We start from the raw sequence: 19,625 nt of genomic DNA, 5'->3' as shown, positions 1-19,625 counted from the left end.
GTAATTATTAGAGAGTTGTTTTGTTGTTGGTAACATCTACAGTCATGGAACTTACTTCTGCTTCGTCTGGCTCTGGTATATCCACATCCTCTTCCTCTTCCATCCCATGGTCTGTGGTAATGCTCTGTGAGTTTATGTGGTCCTCTATCAAGTCTGGTTGCATGTTACATGTGACATTGACCTCTGGACTGCTCTGAGGTGAAGGCTGTTGATGGGATACAGTACTTCCAACATTGTCCTGTAAATAGGGAATTCATAAAGGTCAACTTCCATAAATTAATTCTTAATAATGAGTTTCATAAAATAATTGCTTACAACAAGTGTGATGTCTATTTTACTTGAAAATAACAGACGGTACTTCATTTCAAACATATAGATGAAAAATATTATGAGGATTTAGGATTTTAAAATATGCTATCATAAATTTTTCAAAATTTTACAACAATCAGTCCTGGTGAAATCAATTTTTTTTCCTTCCTTTTTTATTTGCTTGTGAAACAAAGGAAACCTAAATTATATCATAGCATTTTTAGAGACAGACAGAGTGGAAACCTTAAGTCCACTTTGACTTTGTCGGAAGGGGACTACAATGTAATAATTAAGTTCTTAAGACACATTAAAATAAGATTTTCCAGCATTTGCGTTAGTTGATATTAATGTTACACGACGGCATACCTGAGATCTACGTCTCTCTCCAGCAGCTTGTAGTGGTGTGACAGTCAGACATTCCTCCATCTTATTGTTACCTTCTTCTTTTTCATTGTCCTATAAATAATCAACAACATTATTCAAAGGGTAATTGTTGATTTCTACTATTTTTTGGTTGAAAATGTGGTCTTTTTTCTCGAGTTTTTGTCTAAGAAACATTAAGCAGAATCTTTATAAAAATAAGGATAACTACAAAAAGACTTTACAATTTTTTACATTTATTATATAATTTCTCTAGATAACTTTACTGTTCCATAACTTGGGTATTTACAGTTATAATCAATTTTTGTAACATGCCCTTAATGAGACGATAATTGGTGAATAAGTATTTATGTTCATATTGGTATTTGTATAGTGGGCACGCAACTAAAATTAAAATTTGATATGTGTTTGATGGTAATAAGCATTATGAATAAGGTTCATAATAGTAATGCAAGAGTAAACTACCGTTTATAAAGGGACATAACTGGAGAACAGTAAAAACAATTTTTAACACCTTCAATAATATTTACCTTACCCCAATTTCAACAACTTTACAACACTATCCATTGTATGGTAATTACGGTTCACCTACCTGATCACCTTCTTCTTTCATTTCTTTCTTACAAGTACCGTCCCCTTTGTGTTTCTTGTTGGCATAGAAGTCAGGTCCATGAACAGTTTTTACATGTTTCCTCAGAGAACTTGGGTCTGTGTAACGTTTTGTACAACCTATTGCTTTACAGACATATGGTTTCTGAAATACATATTGTTACATAACTGATACAGGTTGTACTTTGTTGCATTGAATAATCATAAATACTAGATTTAAAATTTTGTACAGCAAACACATGGTTCATCTTCAGAAGACTCATTAATGACCCTTGAATAAAATATGTTAAAAAGTCTAAGGAAAGTACTAAGTAGTAGGGTATATTCAACTCATTGAGAAAGTAAAAACATATACATGTATTTTTTTTTTATTGAGTTATGAGTTTCAATGAATGCTGTTGATGTGGTTCATAAGTGTTTTTTGTTTTTAGGTTTTTTTTATAGATTAGACCATTGGTTTTCCCAATAGAATGGTTTTAAACTAGTCATTTTTGAAGTCCTTAATAGCTTGCTTTTCCTTGTGATCCAAGGCTTCGTGTTGAAGGCCATACTTTGACCTATAATTGTTTCCTTAAAAGGTACAGTAGATGGAGAGTTGTCTCATTGGCACTCATAACACTATTAATTACATCCTTACTACTTACAGCATTAGAATGAGTCCTGTTCTGATGTTTGGCTCTGTCAGATGCATTACTAAATGCTTTAGTACACCCAGGAAATTCACACATGTAAGGTTTTTCACCGGTATGGGATCGAAGATGAGTCTTTAGATTTTCTAGCCTTGAGTAAGCTTTAGAACAGCCTTCGAACTGCAAAATATAACAAATTTAATCTCAAGTTTCAACAACACTTTCTATGTCTATCAGTAATATAACCTCTCCAGTGAACTCTGCCCTTAGGATATAAATTATAATTCTCAATTAGTTTGACTTCAAAATTTTAAATAAGCTTTATTTTATTGCCCTGTTGTACACATATCCTATGTCATTTTTGTTACACCAATATTTGTTTACTGCTAATTATGTTTGATAGCACATATACTAAAAGAAATGCTTTTACTTCTTTCTCACTCTTATTAAATGATTTGCTTATCTTGCCTTTAAAGTTTTGTCCCCAAGTATAATAATAGTTTTTACAGTCACATTGCTTCCTCTTTGTTTCTTTTAAAAGGGATTGTAATTTTGGTATAATAGAAAAGAAGCAGCATTTTGGCAGAAAAAGAATTATTTATTAACAGATGAAAACTTTGTTGGAAAAGATCGTCTGTACTTCATATTTGTACACATTTGATAAAGAAGACAAGATTTTTAACTAATGACAGTTCTACTTACAGTACACTTGTGTGGTTTTTCTCCAGTATGTCTCCTCATATGAACAACTAACATATACTGAGCTTTAAATGGTTTCTCCTCACGGTTACATTCTTTCCACCGACATACAAAGGATTTCTTGTTGGCCTGAATGTGATCTATGTTGATATGCTACAAAAATATTGGCATTATAAAATACAATCCAATTAAGCATTTAATTGTCATCAATGAAACATTAATGTCAATTCTGTTAAGATGTTTTTTTTTTTTAAAGTTACATGACCAATGTGTAAAGTGTTCTACAAGTGTTTTTCATCATTTCTTATAAAACAATTAGAATCTTAGTTTCATTTCTTTACATCAGCATTTGAATGACAATGACATAATTGTCTTCTTACATATTGATCTATTGTTTGATGGCTGTAGTTATAACTTTATGACCTTATTACTAATCAAACAAGCCAACTTTGGCTAACCGTTTTAGTATACATCAATAATATCTCCATCAAATAATACAATATTTAAGCCATAGGCTAATGTTTTTTTCCCTATCTTAAACTACTCTGAAATGTATTTGTTATTCAAATCTTTTATGATGTTTCTTAAACAACTTTTTAATTCTTTATTTTTAATTAAGACTAGGTTATGTTTTTACCAGAAACAATGTTAGGGGTCCATAATTGTCAACCATTTTCCTAAGTGTACAAAACGTACACTTGAGGGGAGCTAGTTGAAAAATCAACATTTTTACCATGTTTACAATACAATTTTTTTTTATTTCCATAATTTTTTCATGTAATTTCTTGGTATATATAATCTGCGTGTAAATACATCTATCCCATTCATTAAAACCAACAAAACAACAAAATGGTATTTTTATTTGTTTTTTTTTAATTTTTATTCTGACAAAACACAAGCGGTGACAGAAGTGTAAAAAGTTGTCTAGATCGCGAGTTTAATCTCCCCAAATAACACACGGCTAAAAATGGTCTTAACTTAAAGACAAACATGTCTTCTTTAGTTTTTGCCCTGTCGTCAGAATTTCGTATGATCACTTTTTTCTAAAAAGTCGTTTTAATGACTGGTAGTATATTTGAGAGTTTCAACCCGCCTTTTCAAAATGAAAAAAATGTGTTTGTTTGCTTTCATTCAATTCAAATAGTTTTTCCTGAAGCTGTTTTTATATGTCAAAATATTCTATTCAGTATTTTATTTTCTTCTAATCTATAAAATTTGCGAAGTTTAGACTATTTAAAATTGAGGTAATTTTAATTGCAAATTCAGACTCAAACTTTAGTTTCTCCTTCATAGTAGTAATAAAAATTATCCCATAATATTTTAAGCATATAGTATTTAATAAAACTAATAAGTGATAAAAATTTCGGAACCAAAATATGAAAAAAAAAACTTAAGAAACCAATGGAAAAAGAATGGAGTAAAAATCTTCAATTTCAACACGGAACTCAATCACTTGCCTTCCGTCACATTTTGTGTATTAGTCAATAATTTGATCTCAAATGATATATGAAATTGCTACCTTTTTCGCTATTATATACACATATTTTCAATTAAAGTGCACTGATATATGCCACATACTTTGTTTGTATATGTTTATATTCTATGTTTTTTCGTTAACATCAAATATACTTTGTCAGAAAAGTCTTATTGTAAAATCAAAATAATTGATGGATAGTTTCAGTAAATATTCCGTGATATGTCAAGTCCTTTGCAGCGCATAATATGCCAAATAAAAACAGTCAATTTACCTGTTTAGGGAAGTCAATTTTTGTATCTGCATTGCATAAAAGATTGGATGAGGTGAACATCAAGATATTTCATGCGATAGCTGTTAATTTGAAGAATTCCGTGCAGGCAGTTTATCATCGTTCATGCTACAAAACTTACACAAGTAAACATATTTGTCCCCCTTTTAGAGCGAGGAAGCTTCTAGTCTGATATTTAATGACGACATACAATTATCTGACTGTTGTCCCTTAGCTTCGGGCGTTTGTACACGTTCTAGAAATGACGTCGTTCAACTGGAGCGCTTGTATATTTTGTTGCAACAAAACATTTTAGAAAGATAAAAAATTACTCAAATTTGAATCAGATGAGCGTATTAAAAATGTTTTATTCGTGTCTGATAAAGTTAAAGTTGAAATAGTTTCCCGTTCATCTTTTAAACTTCAAGCACTCTGTCATTTTGGTTACAAATTATTTGCCAAAAACGACAAACAAAAATAAATCCAAACCCGTGGAAGCAGATATCTCATAACACGATACTGCTTTTACTAATTTTATTTTGGCTATTGACAACGATTTAATGGTCATTCCTCATGACACCGTTACTTGATAAATATAGATCATTTCTTCCGGCTGATTCTAATTTAAAATATTCTACATGTAAAATGCAGTCTAAACTCATTTACATGTATTTCTATAGAAATTCAGTTGTCAAACAACTTCCACAAGTTCAAGGCAAATATAACATAATATTTAGTATCAAAATAACTATTTAAGATGCCATACAAGCTTCTAGTCAATTGAAAACTGACCTCAAAATCTCAATGTCAACTGTAATAGACACAAATAACGGACAGATATTTCATTCCGCTGCAGGTTTACTTAGAAAAGACATCGAAACTCTAAAGAAGACTACCCAACTTCGGATGAATTGTCTCTTCCTTCTTAAATCAGTCAATGCCTTCGTATTTATTGCAATTCATTCTATGGTTACTCAATGAAACTGCATACAGCCAACACTATTCTCAGGAAATTGTGAAAATGCTAAGCAATTGTTGAGGCAATCGTTTTTGTTTAACTCCTTTTCATTTAGGATTGGCTTTACAAATGTACCATGAGTTTGGTTAAAAACACCTTGTTGAAACATTGAATGCCAATGGATTTTATGCTTCTTAAAGTAAAGTGCGACGCTATCTAATGTGTTGCCAACCATGAAATTGAGCGAATTCTAGATAGTGTGTCCGTCTCGTATAATGTTTCCTAGTGTTGTTCCGATGATCGGAATAAGTCGGAAATCAGTTGGTTGGGCCTGGCGATGTCGATAATCGATTGGCATTTTGTTCAATCGATTGTCGTTAAAGTTTCCGGACTTTTAGCTTATCAACTTCCGGTCCGTTTACGGATTGCGTTTTATATGCGCAGTCAAACAAATAATAACAAAAAATATCAGTCGATGACAATAACAATGTCAAACATCCTATAATTAAAGACATAACCAATTTCCTTCTTGAAAAACGTGACAAAAGCATTGATTATAAATTTGCAGATTGATGGAATGTTATTTAAGATTAATAACTTTGTATGAAATACTTTCTTTCACTGAATACCGGTACTTGTTACTTGAGAGCGTACAAATCATTCTGATTTTAGACAAAATAATTTCTTTGCTTCGTTAGAACGTGTTGCAAATTGCCTTTTGTTAATGTTTTATCCATTTGTAGCATCAAATACGTCATATTCCTTTCCAAATTGCTTGCCAAACATCGTTTATTTTTGTAAATTTTCCGAAATTTGTCCGCCATTTATAAATATAAGAATCACGAATCGGATACGGTTCAACAATGTAATAATTCCGCATTCTTGCAATTATAAGTTCAGACGCACGAATGGCACAATTGACAGAAAATAACGATCACAAAAGTGAAAAAAAGCATTCAACACGAATTAACAGACATTGGCTTAATCCTCTTTGTTTACTGTATATATTATAATGCAAATGCATTGTTTTATTTTTTTCTGTTAATTTTGAATTTCTTAAAGTTAAAAACTTTATATATATTTTCTTAATTAGAAGCATTCAAATGTTCATACAGCTATGTTATTGAAATTGTTTTGTGAGTTACACCATTGAAATTTAGAAATGTTAGTGTCACTGACTCACTGTTGGTAATTAATGTTGTAATAATGAGATAAAATATGTTCAATATGAATCTTGATTCTTATTAATTCATTGTTTTAACTGCTAAATAGATAATTATCAAAGGTACCAGGATTATAATTTAGTACGCCAGAATATGAAAAGGAAACAAAAGATCAAATATGAATATATAAACTCTGCAATGATATGGAATATACACATTAGACATGTACAATGAGACTAAATGCATGATTTCATTTAAAAAAAAAAAGGGCAAGGTATTATGATGCGATTATAACCGATAGTCGGTTGGTTGCTGTCAACCGATTGTAATAGATAATCAGTTGGTAATTTCAACCGATTATCCAACACTAATGTTTCCCCAGCACCTTTGCAGACAAGCATATGGATGTCATCACACCTTCCTTAACCCCCTTTTAGATCTCTGTTAAATCTTGGATGAATTGATAGGGATGGTTTGAAGCTGGTTTCTTTTAGGAGCAAATGTCTTCGGACTTCCTACAATACCTTGTCTGTACTTGTAAAGAAAAACTCAAAATAACGTGTTTGCTTTGAGCAGAACCTTTCAGGTGCAGACCTGTGGCCATGAGTGAAATGTGTAGAAATATTAAAACATGTCTTGTGACGGTTGATGAAAATGAAGATGATGGAGATAACGGTTGATTTGGTATAAAGCTTGTTGCACTGGTACACACGGTTCCAGCCCCCACCCCCGAGGTTAGGGGAGTGTTGGCGTGCTCTTAAAAAAGTTAAACCCCGCCACTATCTGTATGTGTCTGTTTCAAGTCACGAGACGGTAATGCAGTGTTTGTCGTTTTTTTTTTTTTTTTTATATATACTATATTTGTTTCTTTCTTATTTATTTTGTACATTAATCAGGCCGTTAGATTTTTTGTTTGTTCTACATTATTCATTTCGGGAATTGAAGACTATGCAGTATGAATTTTACTCATTGTTGAAGCCCGTACGGGACCTATAATTGTTTTATGTCTCATTTGATCTCATTTGGAGAGTTGTCTCAATTGCAATCATATCACATCTTTTTTTATATGGAATACTTTTGAAGTTTGTGGTACGTTGCAAGGGAAAAAAGGGGGGATATAGTTACAAAACCTATAATGTAATAGATATTAACCAGACTTAAATACACCACAAAAGATAATACTATGGTAGCAGTAATAATTGGAGAAAAAAAAGAAAGCAACGAGTAGTCTATAAAAAAACCTGAAGTATCCGCAAATTCAATTTGAGGTCATATTTGACTGTAGTGTTCTATGGCTTTGGTTTGATACCTCACCCACTATGATAGTTTAAAAAATAATTTTAAAGTATTGTCCTGCATGACACTTGATTTTTACCTGAAATTGATATTTTTTATAAGGTTAAGGTGCTCTAAACATTTTATAGGTTGAAAACTTGATTTTTGAAGTTTTGTTTATAAAACGTCGTTTTAGGATTTTTTTGGATAAAAAAATCTCAATGATTAAGGTTTATGTATAATAACAAACATTATTAAAGCCAAAACAGTTTCATTTGTATTCAGGTAGAGTTTAGAAATAGAAAAAAATGTCAAAATTGAAACCCTCCCAAATTTTCACAGATTCTTACATATGACCTTTAACCTCAATTTAAAAAAGATGTGACCATATCAAGTCCTGACGACAGGCATATTATTATAGTACACGATTTTCTCTTTCCAATGATATATTATGTATAGTCGCCGTCACGTAAAATTGGCACCATGTTTTTTGTCAAAATTTTCTTAAATATCGACCGCGTTTACTAAAGATCATGTTTTTCAATTAGCGGAATCAAATATCATTCCAAAAATCAACTACTGTCCTACCTTTTATTGTGTTTGCACTGTATAATCCTGACCTTCACATAATCCAAGATTAATTTGTATGGTGTAATCCGACATTGTTATTACCGGAAGTGTTGCCGTGGAGTTCCACGTGCTCTCCATTTTCTTGTGTCTCTCGGAGCTTTTCGTCATCTTTACGTAAAAAGCGCGGGAAATTGTATCATCAATGACAATGATATTACCGGAGAGTAATGAATGTTATGGAATAAGGGACCCTCATAGAAACCAAGATGGCGGTTATACAATGTAAATAATCTTGAAAAATGTGAAGGTCAGGATTATACAGTGCAAACACAATAAAAGGTAGGACAGTAGAGGATTTTTGGACAGGATTTTACTTCCGCTAAAAGAAAAACATCATCTTGAGTAAACGCGGCTGATATTTAAAATTTTTTTAACAAAAAACATGGTGCCAATTTTACGTGACGACAACTATAGGTGTGTGTTCGGTGGGGAGATTAAATTTTAAAAAATCTGCCTTCAGTCACCGCACTATCACAGATAGATGTAACTAAGTAAAACAATCAGATACGTTTACGTTTCAGTTTATTTTCAATGCAAATTTCTATATCAAACTAAACTAAAATAAACAGGATTTTATTTGTATTAAAACAGATTGATTATCTGAAAATGGTTGATGAACAGTTTTTGAGGGAGTGTGGGGGGTCTGAAAAAGGGTATGTTTTGCACACTTAGGAAAATGGTTGACAATTATGGATGACCCCTAAATAAATTTACACAAATATCATGACATTATGTTCCAGTAAATTTTACAAAACTTACCTTAACAAGTTCATCCTGACAATCAAACTCTGATGAACAATTTTCCCAATGACAATTTGTTTCTATAAAATCTGGTTCCCCTTCCTGAGGTATGTGATCTGGTTTTCTGTCCATTTTTTCATCTTCATCGAAATCATCAAGTCCTACATGTTCAATGATTAAAAAGAATAAAAATCATATAAAATTTCAAAATATTGGATAAAACAATTTTCCTGCTACATTGTACTCTGTTATGTTTAATGAATACCAATTTGATCGTGTAATATAAAATGTAAATCCTGCAAAATTACGTTTTATCAGAACATACTCTGTTGGCCTATTAATTTGTTTGTCATTATTGCCTTTTGTTTATACTCATGGTAATTTCTACATTTTTCTGCAAATTTACATCTAAATCAGTTTAATAGTTAAAATACATAATCATAGATTAAATTTTTCAAACATCCAAAGTCGGAAAGTGACTTGCATATCAAATATTCAAAATTCTAAAGCATATGTAGCAGCTTTTCAAACCTCTTTAAGTTGGAAATATCCCTCATAAAGAAAAGATTCAAAGAGAGAGAGAGATTTATATTTGTTGAACAAAAAGGTACAAGTGATAACTTTAGAACAGAAAGAGGGACATGGGTAACACTATATGCCCTAGCAACTGGGTCTAGAAATAAGTGAACCTTACACCCTAAAATACAAAATGCTTTGTAGAACTTTACTTAGAATAGCCTGAAGCTTAACAAGGATACAATAACCATTTATAATTCATTGGCATTTTGTTCTTTCAGAAACAGAAATAGAAAGCGGTACTAACATTAAGCTGTATGTTCTTGTCAGTCAAACAATAACTACAGTTCCAATACTGTAAATGCAGAAATTATTGCGAGGTTTTTATTAATGGGAAAAATGCCACAGAGTTGTAAACACAATAATTTGAACTCACATTTAGAAATACTTTCCATGCATGGTAGGGTTGTTGTCTGTTTGACACATTCCTCATAACCATTCTCAATTTTATTTGTATGAATTAAACAGGATTTTTCTCAAAATCGTAAAAATTAAAATCGCATTTCAGGCTAAAATGACAAAATCACAATAATAAATGCACGCAATAATTTCTGAATTTACAGTATTTAGTTTATTACAAAAACTTACGAGAACACTCATTTTCTTTTTTGACCTTTGACCTTTTGATCTCTATTGTCTGGTCAACAGTACTACTTACTACACTACTTCCTGCATCTTTTGTTGTCGTGGAGATTTGTGGCTGCAAAGTGAAATTAAAACTTTTTTTTTCAATCAGAGTTATCTTTCTTAGTATAAGGTCTAATACCACCAAATCATGGTACAAAAGATTTTTGTGTCATAAATATATGTCTTGGGTATTTCAAAGCACCATTATTTTTTTATTTGGGATTTCTATAGAATATTTGTAATCTTGAGGTTACATGGTGACTAAACCTTGTAAACAGATAAAATAAGGGGAGAAATTTGATTGGTTAACTTTCAGTGATGGTTATTTCCTCATATGCAATGAAATGTTATGTGAATTTTTTTTCTATATTACTGGACAGAATAAAACTTTACTCATGCCAAGTATTAATTCATTTGAAACAAAGATAAATTCTGCACATTTTTTGGAAAAGTGCAAATTTAACAAAGACTAATAGGGAAAAATCAATGGTGGTATCATACCTGTCAACCTGTGACGATGAAAATGCAGGTCATGACCTGCATTGAAGAATCAAATCTCAGGTCATAACGCGTACAAACTTTTTCGAGCTGAATTTCAGTATTTATGGTACATTTTCTTATAATGTATATCAAAGATACCAAAACATCAATGCATGTTCACTTTGTTAAGTCATTTTAAATCTTTTTAAATATTATTTCATTGCACTTTTAAAGATTTTTATGAATTTGTGTGTAATTCAGTCTTATGTGCTTTACTTTTAGAAAAGAAATACTGCTATCATCAAACACTAAAATTTAATGTAATTCTTAAATGTTTGAGATTATTGACTATGTAGCCTTTAACCACAGTATTTTTTTCATTAAAGAAGGAAATTAGACTATAATAAAATATAGTAATACAGTTAAAGGAGTATAAATGTAAAAAATAATTTTCAACTTTTTTTTAAAAATTGTATAAGGGTATAAAAATAATGAAAAGTTATTTTTCAATATGTATTTGAATTTAATATTATTATGATTTAATCTTTTTCACCCATAAAACGTAAATATAAGGAATAATTTGGAATGGTGACAAATAAGGGGAAGTAACTCTTAGTTGAAATATCTTTGTAAAACAACAGGGCAATTTATTTACGACCTAAAGCTAAGGTAATTGGTGTTAATCAACAGTGTGTTTGACACCAAAGCTGTCAAGTGAAGCCATGCACTTAATGGGTCACTTAATTTGACAGTTTACATAGCTAGATGAACTGCATGTTCATGGAAGAATTACGAATTTGCCGGTATTTCAAAGGAATGTTACTTATGAAAATCAATCTCAAGGCTAAGAAATACGGGTGAAATCGGGTCATTTTCGGAATTTCCGGGTTATTTCAATGACCTGGCGGGTGATCCGGGTGATCCCTCAGAATTGTGAAAATCTCGTGTCACACCCGCAGAATCCAGGTCAGTTGACAGGTATGTGGTATTACACCTATAACAGAAATTGATTTTAACAATATTTTAAACTGACCAGAGAACTAGAGGCTCTAAAGAGCATGTGTTGCTCACCTTGGTCTATGTGAATATTAAACAAAGGACACAGATGGATTCATGACAAAATTGTGTTTTGGTGATGGTGATGTGTTTCACAGTAGATCTAACTTTACTAAACATTCTTGCTGCTTACAATTATCTCAATCTATAATGAACTTGGACTAGTAGTTTCAGTGGAAATTGTTAGTGAAAATCTACAAATTTTATGAAAATTGTTAAAAATTGACTATGAAGGGCAATAACTCCTTAGGGGGTCAATTGACCATTTTTGTCAGGCCACATTTAAAAGAATGTCTGTTTCTCCTCCCCCGGGTCTACCCTTTGTAAACAGACCAGGAAGGCAGGTTCTTTTTTTTTTTTTTTTTTTAACTGGATGTGATTGTCATAGCATGGTCACACGAATGGTTTGACTTGTCCAGTCCAAGCCACTTATCAGTTGTTTGTGCTCAATTTGAGTGTATTTATTTAGATTATCAATCCTTCTGCTTTCAAGCACTTTCCAAAAATGGAAACAAATAATTTTCAGGAAAAAAAATAATTTTGATTTTTTTGTGGAAAATAATTTTTTGACCCGGGGGCTTATTTTTGACCCGGGTGGGGGGAGGGGAAACAAACATATTTTTAATTTTGGCCTCATGTTGACTTATTTTTAGGCCTTACTTTGCTGTACATTATTGCTGTTTACAGTTTATCTCTATCTATAATAATATTCAAGATAATAACCAAAAACAGCAAAATTTCCATAAAATTACCAATTCAGGGGCAACAACCTAACAATCAGTTATACCATTCATTTGAAAATTCCAGGGCAGATAAATTTCGACCTGATCAACAATTTCACTTCATGTCAGATTTGCTCTAAATACTTTGGTTTTTTAGTTATAAGCAAAAAACTGCATTTTACCCCTATGTTCTATTTTTAGCCATGGCGGCCATCTTGGTTGGTTGGCCGAGTTACCAGACACATTTTTTAAACAAGATACCCTAATGATGATTGTGGCCAAGTTTGGTTTAATTTGGCCCAGTAGTTTCAGAGGAGAAGATTTTTCTAAAAGATTACTAAGATTTACGAAAATTTGTTAAAAATTGACTATAAAGGGCAATAACTCCTAAAGGGGTCAAATGACCAAAATGGTCATGTTAACTTATTTATAAATCTTACTTTGCTGAACATTATTGCTGTTTACAGTTTATCTCTATCTATAATAATATTCAAGATAATAACCAACCAGATGCTCCGCAGGGCGTAGCTTTATACGACCGCAGAGGTTGAACCCTGAACGGTTGGGGCAAGTATGGACACAACATTCAAGCTGGATTCAGCTCTAAATTTGGATTGTGATTAAATAGTTGACACATCATAGGTTTCTGACACAGAATGAATGTGTTCTAATGAACTTAAAATTTTTGTTTTCTCTTAGAGCAATTCACTATGCTGTTGAATATTAATCCTCTCAAAAAAATGTTTGAAGAAATTTTCTTTTTTATTTATGAAATTTCAAATGAGAAAAATTGAACCCAATTTTTTTAATCACATCCCCCTTTCCCTTATTCCAAAACTAATCCCAATTAAAATTTCTAATGGAGTTTGCAACAATAACTACTCATTTAAATACATCATAAAATATTAAGATGTAAAAAAACTGCTTGTTATCACTGAATGGTAAAGATTATTTTGATTTATCAGTTGGTAGTAAAAAGTGAATATACATTGTATATTGTATATAACAAAGATTTAAGTTGATTCTGGACAAAGAAAGATAACTCCAATTAAAAACCAGGTGCTCCGCAGGGCGCAGCTTTATACGACCGCAGGGGTCGAACCCTGAACAGTTGGGGCAAGTATGGACAAAACATTCAAGCGTGATACAGCTCTGAATTTGGATTGTGATCAAATTTTTGACATTACATGGTTTTTTTTTACACAAAACAAATGTCAAGATTTTACAAATCAATTAAAGATTTCTTCTTCAAACTTTTTAAATCTAAAATTAAATAGTTGACACAGCATAGGTTTCTGACACAGAATGAATGTGGTCTAATGAACTTAAAAGTTTTTTTTTGCCTTTGAGCAATTCACTATGCTGTTGAATATTAATCCTCTCAAAAAAATGTTTGAAGAAATTTTCTTTTTATTTATGAAATCTGAAATGAGAAAAATTTAAACCCCCCCCTTTTTTTTACATCCCCGTTTCCCTTTCTCCAAAACTGATATCAATTCAAATTTCTAATGGAGTTTGCAACAATAACTACTCTTTTAAATACATCATAAAATATTAAAATGTAAAATAAAGTGCTTGTTATCACTGAATGGTAAAGATTGGTTGGTAGTAAAAGTGAATATACATTGTTTATTGTATAAAACAATAAAAAAAACTTCATCAGCAACATTTTATACTGGCAAATTTCCAATGAAGTTATTAACATAAAGTTATTGGCAAATAAAAATAGAAAATGACATCATAGTCATGTCTGGCAAATGTCCAACATACATTATTTAAAAACATTTTAGATAAGATAAGGAAAAAAAGCTTCATCAGCAACATTTTATATTGGCAAATTTCCAATGAAGTTATTTACATAAAGTTATTGGCAAATAAAAATAGAAAATGACATCATAGTCATGTCTGGCAAATTTCCAACATATATTATCAACTACTATTCTATACAAAGAAAGATAACTCCAATTGAAAATTAATTGCTATTGCACAATATTGTGCAATTAGATATTTCTTGCTATTGTGCAATACTGTGCAATTGAAAATTTCTTGCTATTGCACAATACTTGATATGGAATCCTGATTTGGACCAACTTGAAAACTGGGCCCATAATCAAAAATCAAAGTACATATTTAGATAAAGCATATCAAATAAGCCCAAGAATTTAATTTTTGTTAAAATCAAACTTAGTTTAATTTTGGACCCTTTGGACCTTAATGTAGACCAATTTGAAAACTGGACCAAAAATTAAGAATCTACATACACAGTTAGATTTGGCATATCAAAGAACCCATTTATTCAATTTTTGATGAAATCAAACAAAGTTTAATTTTGGACCCCCATTTGGACCAACTTGAAAACTAGGCCAATAATTAAAAATCTAAGTACATTTTTAAATTCAGCATATCAAAAAACCCCAAGGATTCAATTTTTGTTAAAATCAAACTAAGTTTAATTTTGCACCCTTTGGACCTTAATGTAGACCAATTTGAAAACAGGACCAAAAATTAAGAATCTACATACATAGTTAGATTCGGCATATCAAAGAACCCCAATTATTCAATTTTTGATGAAATCACACAAAGTTCAATTTTGGACCCTTTGGGCCCCTTATTCCTAAACTGTTAGGACCAAAACTCCCAAAATCAAACCCAACCTTCCTTTTATGGTCATAAACCTTGTATTTAAATTTCATAGATTTCTATTTACTTATACTAAAGTTATGGTGCAAAAACCAAAAATAATGCTTATTTGGGCCCCTTTTTGGCCCCTAATTCATAAACTGTTGTGACCTCAACTCCAAAAATCAATCCCAACCTTCCTTTTGTGGTCATAAACCTTGTGTTAAAATTTCATTGATTTCTATTTACTTATACTAAAGTTAGAGTGCGAAAACTAAAAGTATTCGGACGACGACGACGACGACGACGACGCCGACGCCAACGTGATAGCAATATACGACGAAAAATTTTTCAAATTTTGCGGTCGTATAAAAAATCTTGCTATTGCACAATATTTTGCAATTAGATATTTCTTGCTTACTATTCTGGACAAAGAAAGATAACTCTAATTAAAAAAAAATTTGCTATTTCACAATATTGTGCAATTAGATATTTCTTGCCATTGCGCAATACTGTGCAATTGAAAAGACTTGCTATTGCACAATACTTAATATAATAATTTTAGATCCTGATTTGGACCAACTTGAAAACTGGGCCCATAATAAAAAATCTAAGTACATTTTTGGATTCAGCATATCAAAGAACCCCAACATTTCAATTTTTGTTAAAATCAGACTAAGTTTAATTTTGGACCCTTTGGACTTTAGTGTAGACCAATTTGAAAACAGGACCAAAAATGAAGAATCTACATACACAGTTAGATTTGGTATATCAAAGAACCCCATTTATTCAATTTTTGATGAAATCAAACAAAGTTTAATTTTGGACCCCGATTTGGACCAACTTGAAAACTGGGCCAATAATTAAGAGTCTAAGTACATTTTTATATTCAGCATATCAAAGAACCTAACTGATTCATTTTTTGTCAAAATCAAACTAAGTTTAATTTTGGACCCTTTGGACCTTAATGTAGACCAATTTGAAAACGGGACCAAAAGTTAAGAATCTACATACACAGTCATGACAGTTAGATTCGGCATATCAAAGAACCCCAATTATTCAATTTTGATGAAATCAAACAAGTTTAATTTTGGACCCTTTGGGCCCCTTATTCTGTTGGGACCAAAACTCCCAAAATCAATACCAACTTCCTTTTATGGTCATAAACCTTGTGTTTAAATTTCATAGATTTCTATTTACTTATACTAACGTTATGGTGCGAAAACCAAGAAAAATGCTTATTTGGGTCCCTTTTTGGCCCCTAATTCCTAAACTGTTGGGACCTAAACTCCCAAAATCAAAAACAACCTTCCTTTTGTAGTCATTAACATTGTGTTTAAATTTCATTGATTTCTATTTACTTAAACTAAAGTTATTGTGCGAAAACCAAGAATAATGCTTATTTGGGCCCTTTTTTGGCCCCTAATTCCTAAACTGTTGAAACCAAAACTCCCAAAATCAATCCCAACCGTTCTTTTGTGGTCATAAACCTTGTGTCAAAATTTCATAGATTTCTATTAACTTAAACTAAAGTTATAGTGCGAAAACCAAGAAAATGCTTATTTGGGCCCTTTTTGTCCCCTAATTCCTAAAATGTTGGGACCAAAACTCCCAAAATCAATACCAACCTTCCTTTTGTGGTCATAAACCTTGTGTTAAAATTTCATAGATTTCCATTCACTTTTACTAAAGTTAGAGTGCGAAAACTAAAAGTATTCGGACAACGACGACAACGACGACGACGACGCCAACGTGATAGCAATATACGACGAAAAATTTTTCAAATTTTGCGGTCGTATAAAAACAGTAAAATTTCCTTAAAATTACCAATTCAAAGGCAGCAACCTAACAACAGGTTGTCCGATTCATCTAAAAATTTCAGGGCAGATAGATCTTGATCTGATAAAAATTATACCCCTGTCAGATTTGCTCTAAATGCTTTGGTTTTTGAGTTATAAGCCAAAAACTGCATTTTACCCCTATGTTCTATTTTTAGCCATGGTGGCCATCTTGGTTGGTTGGCGGGGTCACCGGACACATTTTTTAAACTAGATACCCCAATGATGATAGTGGCCAAGTTTGGTTAAATTTGGCCCAGTAGTTTCAGAGAAGACTTTTGTAAAAGTTAACGACAACGGACGGCAAGTGATGAGAAAAGCTCACTTGGCCCTTCAGGCCAGGTGAGCTAAAAAGAAACCTAACAGGTTAAATGGTAGGACAGCATTGCAGGAGATGAGCATGAATTCCTTAGTACATCATGTTTGTTATTTTTTCCAGACACCTATAGAGACCTTTAATTTCCTTGCATTATTTTACCTTATTCTACCACTGGAATCTTTCAAAATATTTCTTATTGGAGTTATTAGCACTTTAATACACTAGTTTTTTGAAGATTTGAAAGTCTCTACATCCCCTAGCTGTATTTCAATGGAATGGCTAATCATTTAACCAATGCTTTATACACACTAATGATGTTAAAATATTACCACATAAAAATCAAAATACTTCAACAGTCATCCATGAGCTATACAAATCAAGGTCTTATAAGAACATGTCCTATCTGGAACCAAAATTGTATGTTTTTTTTATGGTATGTGAAAGTCTTCGCCATGCTCCATTTAGAGTAAAATGTTACAAAAGCATGATCTACCAGCAGTTAAAGCTGTGATAAATAATTGCATGTCATAAAACATTTCACAAAAATTAGCTTTAAAGACCAAAACTGTTACTTACCGAAAGTTCTGGTTTTGATGGCATTTGATGCATCATAGGTTGTGAGGTAGGTGGCATCATTGGTGCTTGTGGCATTTTACTGTTGTGGCCCATCATGGGTGGGTGCATCATGGGATACATGAATGGTGATCCTGGTATACTACCAGGTTGTCGTAGATATTGGTTATGTGGATTGTGTGGATTGTGTGGATTATGAGGGTTATGTGGGTTATGTGGATGTTGCTGATGTGCTGGACTGGCAGTTCCCAGGGATGCTGCAAAAAAGTACAAAAAGTGCAACTCTGAATAACTTTACTTCTTGTTTTAGTACATATAAAGCAAAATCAATTTATATTGACTGTAACCCATTAGATTTATTCCTTTCAACAAAGGAATTAGCAATGTACCGTTCACAATTTCACACCAAATCAAGTTTCAAAGCAATATTCAGTACACTAGACTGAATTAATGCAATGTCATTATATTGTTATAGTAATTGTGGATAATCAACTTGGTGGTAGTGCACAAGGTCTTTAGGCATCTTATAGACAACATATGTTTAATCTATATCAACATTCCCTATGTGTACTAACTTTTTACTTTTTTCCATTGAAGAACTTAAAATATTCCCTCTCTGCCTCCGTGATTATCTAGATTCAACCACAGTCAATCTAATTTGTTCCTAGATTTGAACCATCTAATTTGTAACTACATGCGTTAGATCATTTATATCAATGCAAAATGTACAGTAGTATTTCATGAAAATGGTAAGTGATAAATTCATTTGTAACAATCCGAGATTAAACGTCAACAGTCTGAACTCTGAAGTCATCTTAGCCAGAGGCAGTTGCAACTATGTTTTATTGTAAAAGTTAAGCAAATGCACTACATGCAGTTATTTAGACTAGCATGTTGAACAAGTTGAGTAAATGTTCTCAAGTTATTCATATGCCCAACAGATGGAAATGAAATGATATTGTGGTCATGTTTTTGGTTTATTTGAGGAGTTTTGTTTTTGTTTTTCTATGATGAAATATGATCTCCTTTCTTTATCTGTGAGTAAGGTTAAAAAGAAGTATTTGATTATATCAAAGTCAAGTTTTCTTTACAAAGTAAACTATGCACTAGAATTTGATGACTCATGAATTATATTACTGAAGAACCAATGGTTTTACAATTCTATGTTTCTACATCTAAATCAAACAAAGAATGCTAAGAACTGTCAGAAAGATTTTGATAAATGATCAATTTACACTGGGAAATATGTAAATTACATAAACACCACTCTTTGTAAAAACTACCAGACAACTTCTGATGGAAAGCTGATACAAGCCAGCTGATAAGGCTATCTGATATAGACATATACCAAAATGTGGTTTGGTAGGAGCAACATGGATGGAAGAAAGTAATTGGCATCTCATTTCTACATAACATAAGCTATCTTCGGAATAAAATTTGTGTAGCAAGCCCTCTGTTAAATATAGATTTCACCAGATATATATTGGACCATGATGAGTTCAATGTTCTAAATGGATTTGGCTTTAGTCTGATTTATCAAATATTACCAAACTTGGTCAAACTCAGGTTTAAATGCATACAGAGAAGCATATGCAAATTGAAGACAAAAAAATTAATCATGTTTGTATTGTTGAAGACCTTCATCCACCTGTTTTTCTTAAAGGACAGGAATGTTG

General features: G+C 31.8%; 1 protein-coding gene across 1 annotated transcript in view; it reads right to left on the bottom strand.

The window, feature by feature from the left end:
- The window catches only part of LOC139512586 (zinc finger protein GLI4-like), a 95,468-nt gene that overhangs the window by 12,443 nt on the left and 63,400 nt on the right, over positions 1-19,625 (bottom strand). Inside the window, exons 11-18 of the mRNA XM_071300309.1 lie at positions 17,953-18,206; positions 10,304-10,415; positions 9,158-9,300; positions 2,631-2,780; positions 1,944-2,108; positions 1,283-1,444; positions 676-765; positions 56-238 (exon numbers count right to left, since the gene is read on the bottom strand). Coding sequence (XP_071156410.1) covers positions 56-238; positions 676-765; positions 1,283-1,444; positions 1,944-2,108; positions 2,631-2,780; positions 9,158-9,300; positions 10,304-10,415; positions 17,953-18,206 — 1,259 coding nt within the window. The remainder of the gene's footprint in view (positions 1-55; positions 239-675; positions 766-1,282; positions 1,445-1,943; positions 2,109-2,630; positions 2,781-9,157; positions 9,301-10,303; positions 10,416-17,952; positions 18,207-19,625) is intronic.

This window comes from Mytilus edulis, chromosome 2 (assembly GCF_963676685.1).
Source record: "Mytilus edulis chromosome 2, xbMytEdul2.2, whole genome shotgun sequence".
Taxonomy (NCBI): domain Eukaryota; kingdom Metazoa; phylum Mollusca; class Bivalvia; order Mytilida; family Mytilidae; genus Mytilus; species Mytilus edulis.
This window is presented reverse-complemented; position numbering and strand designations above follow the sequence as displayed.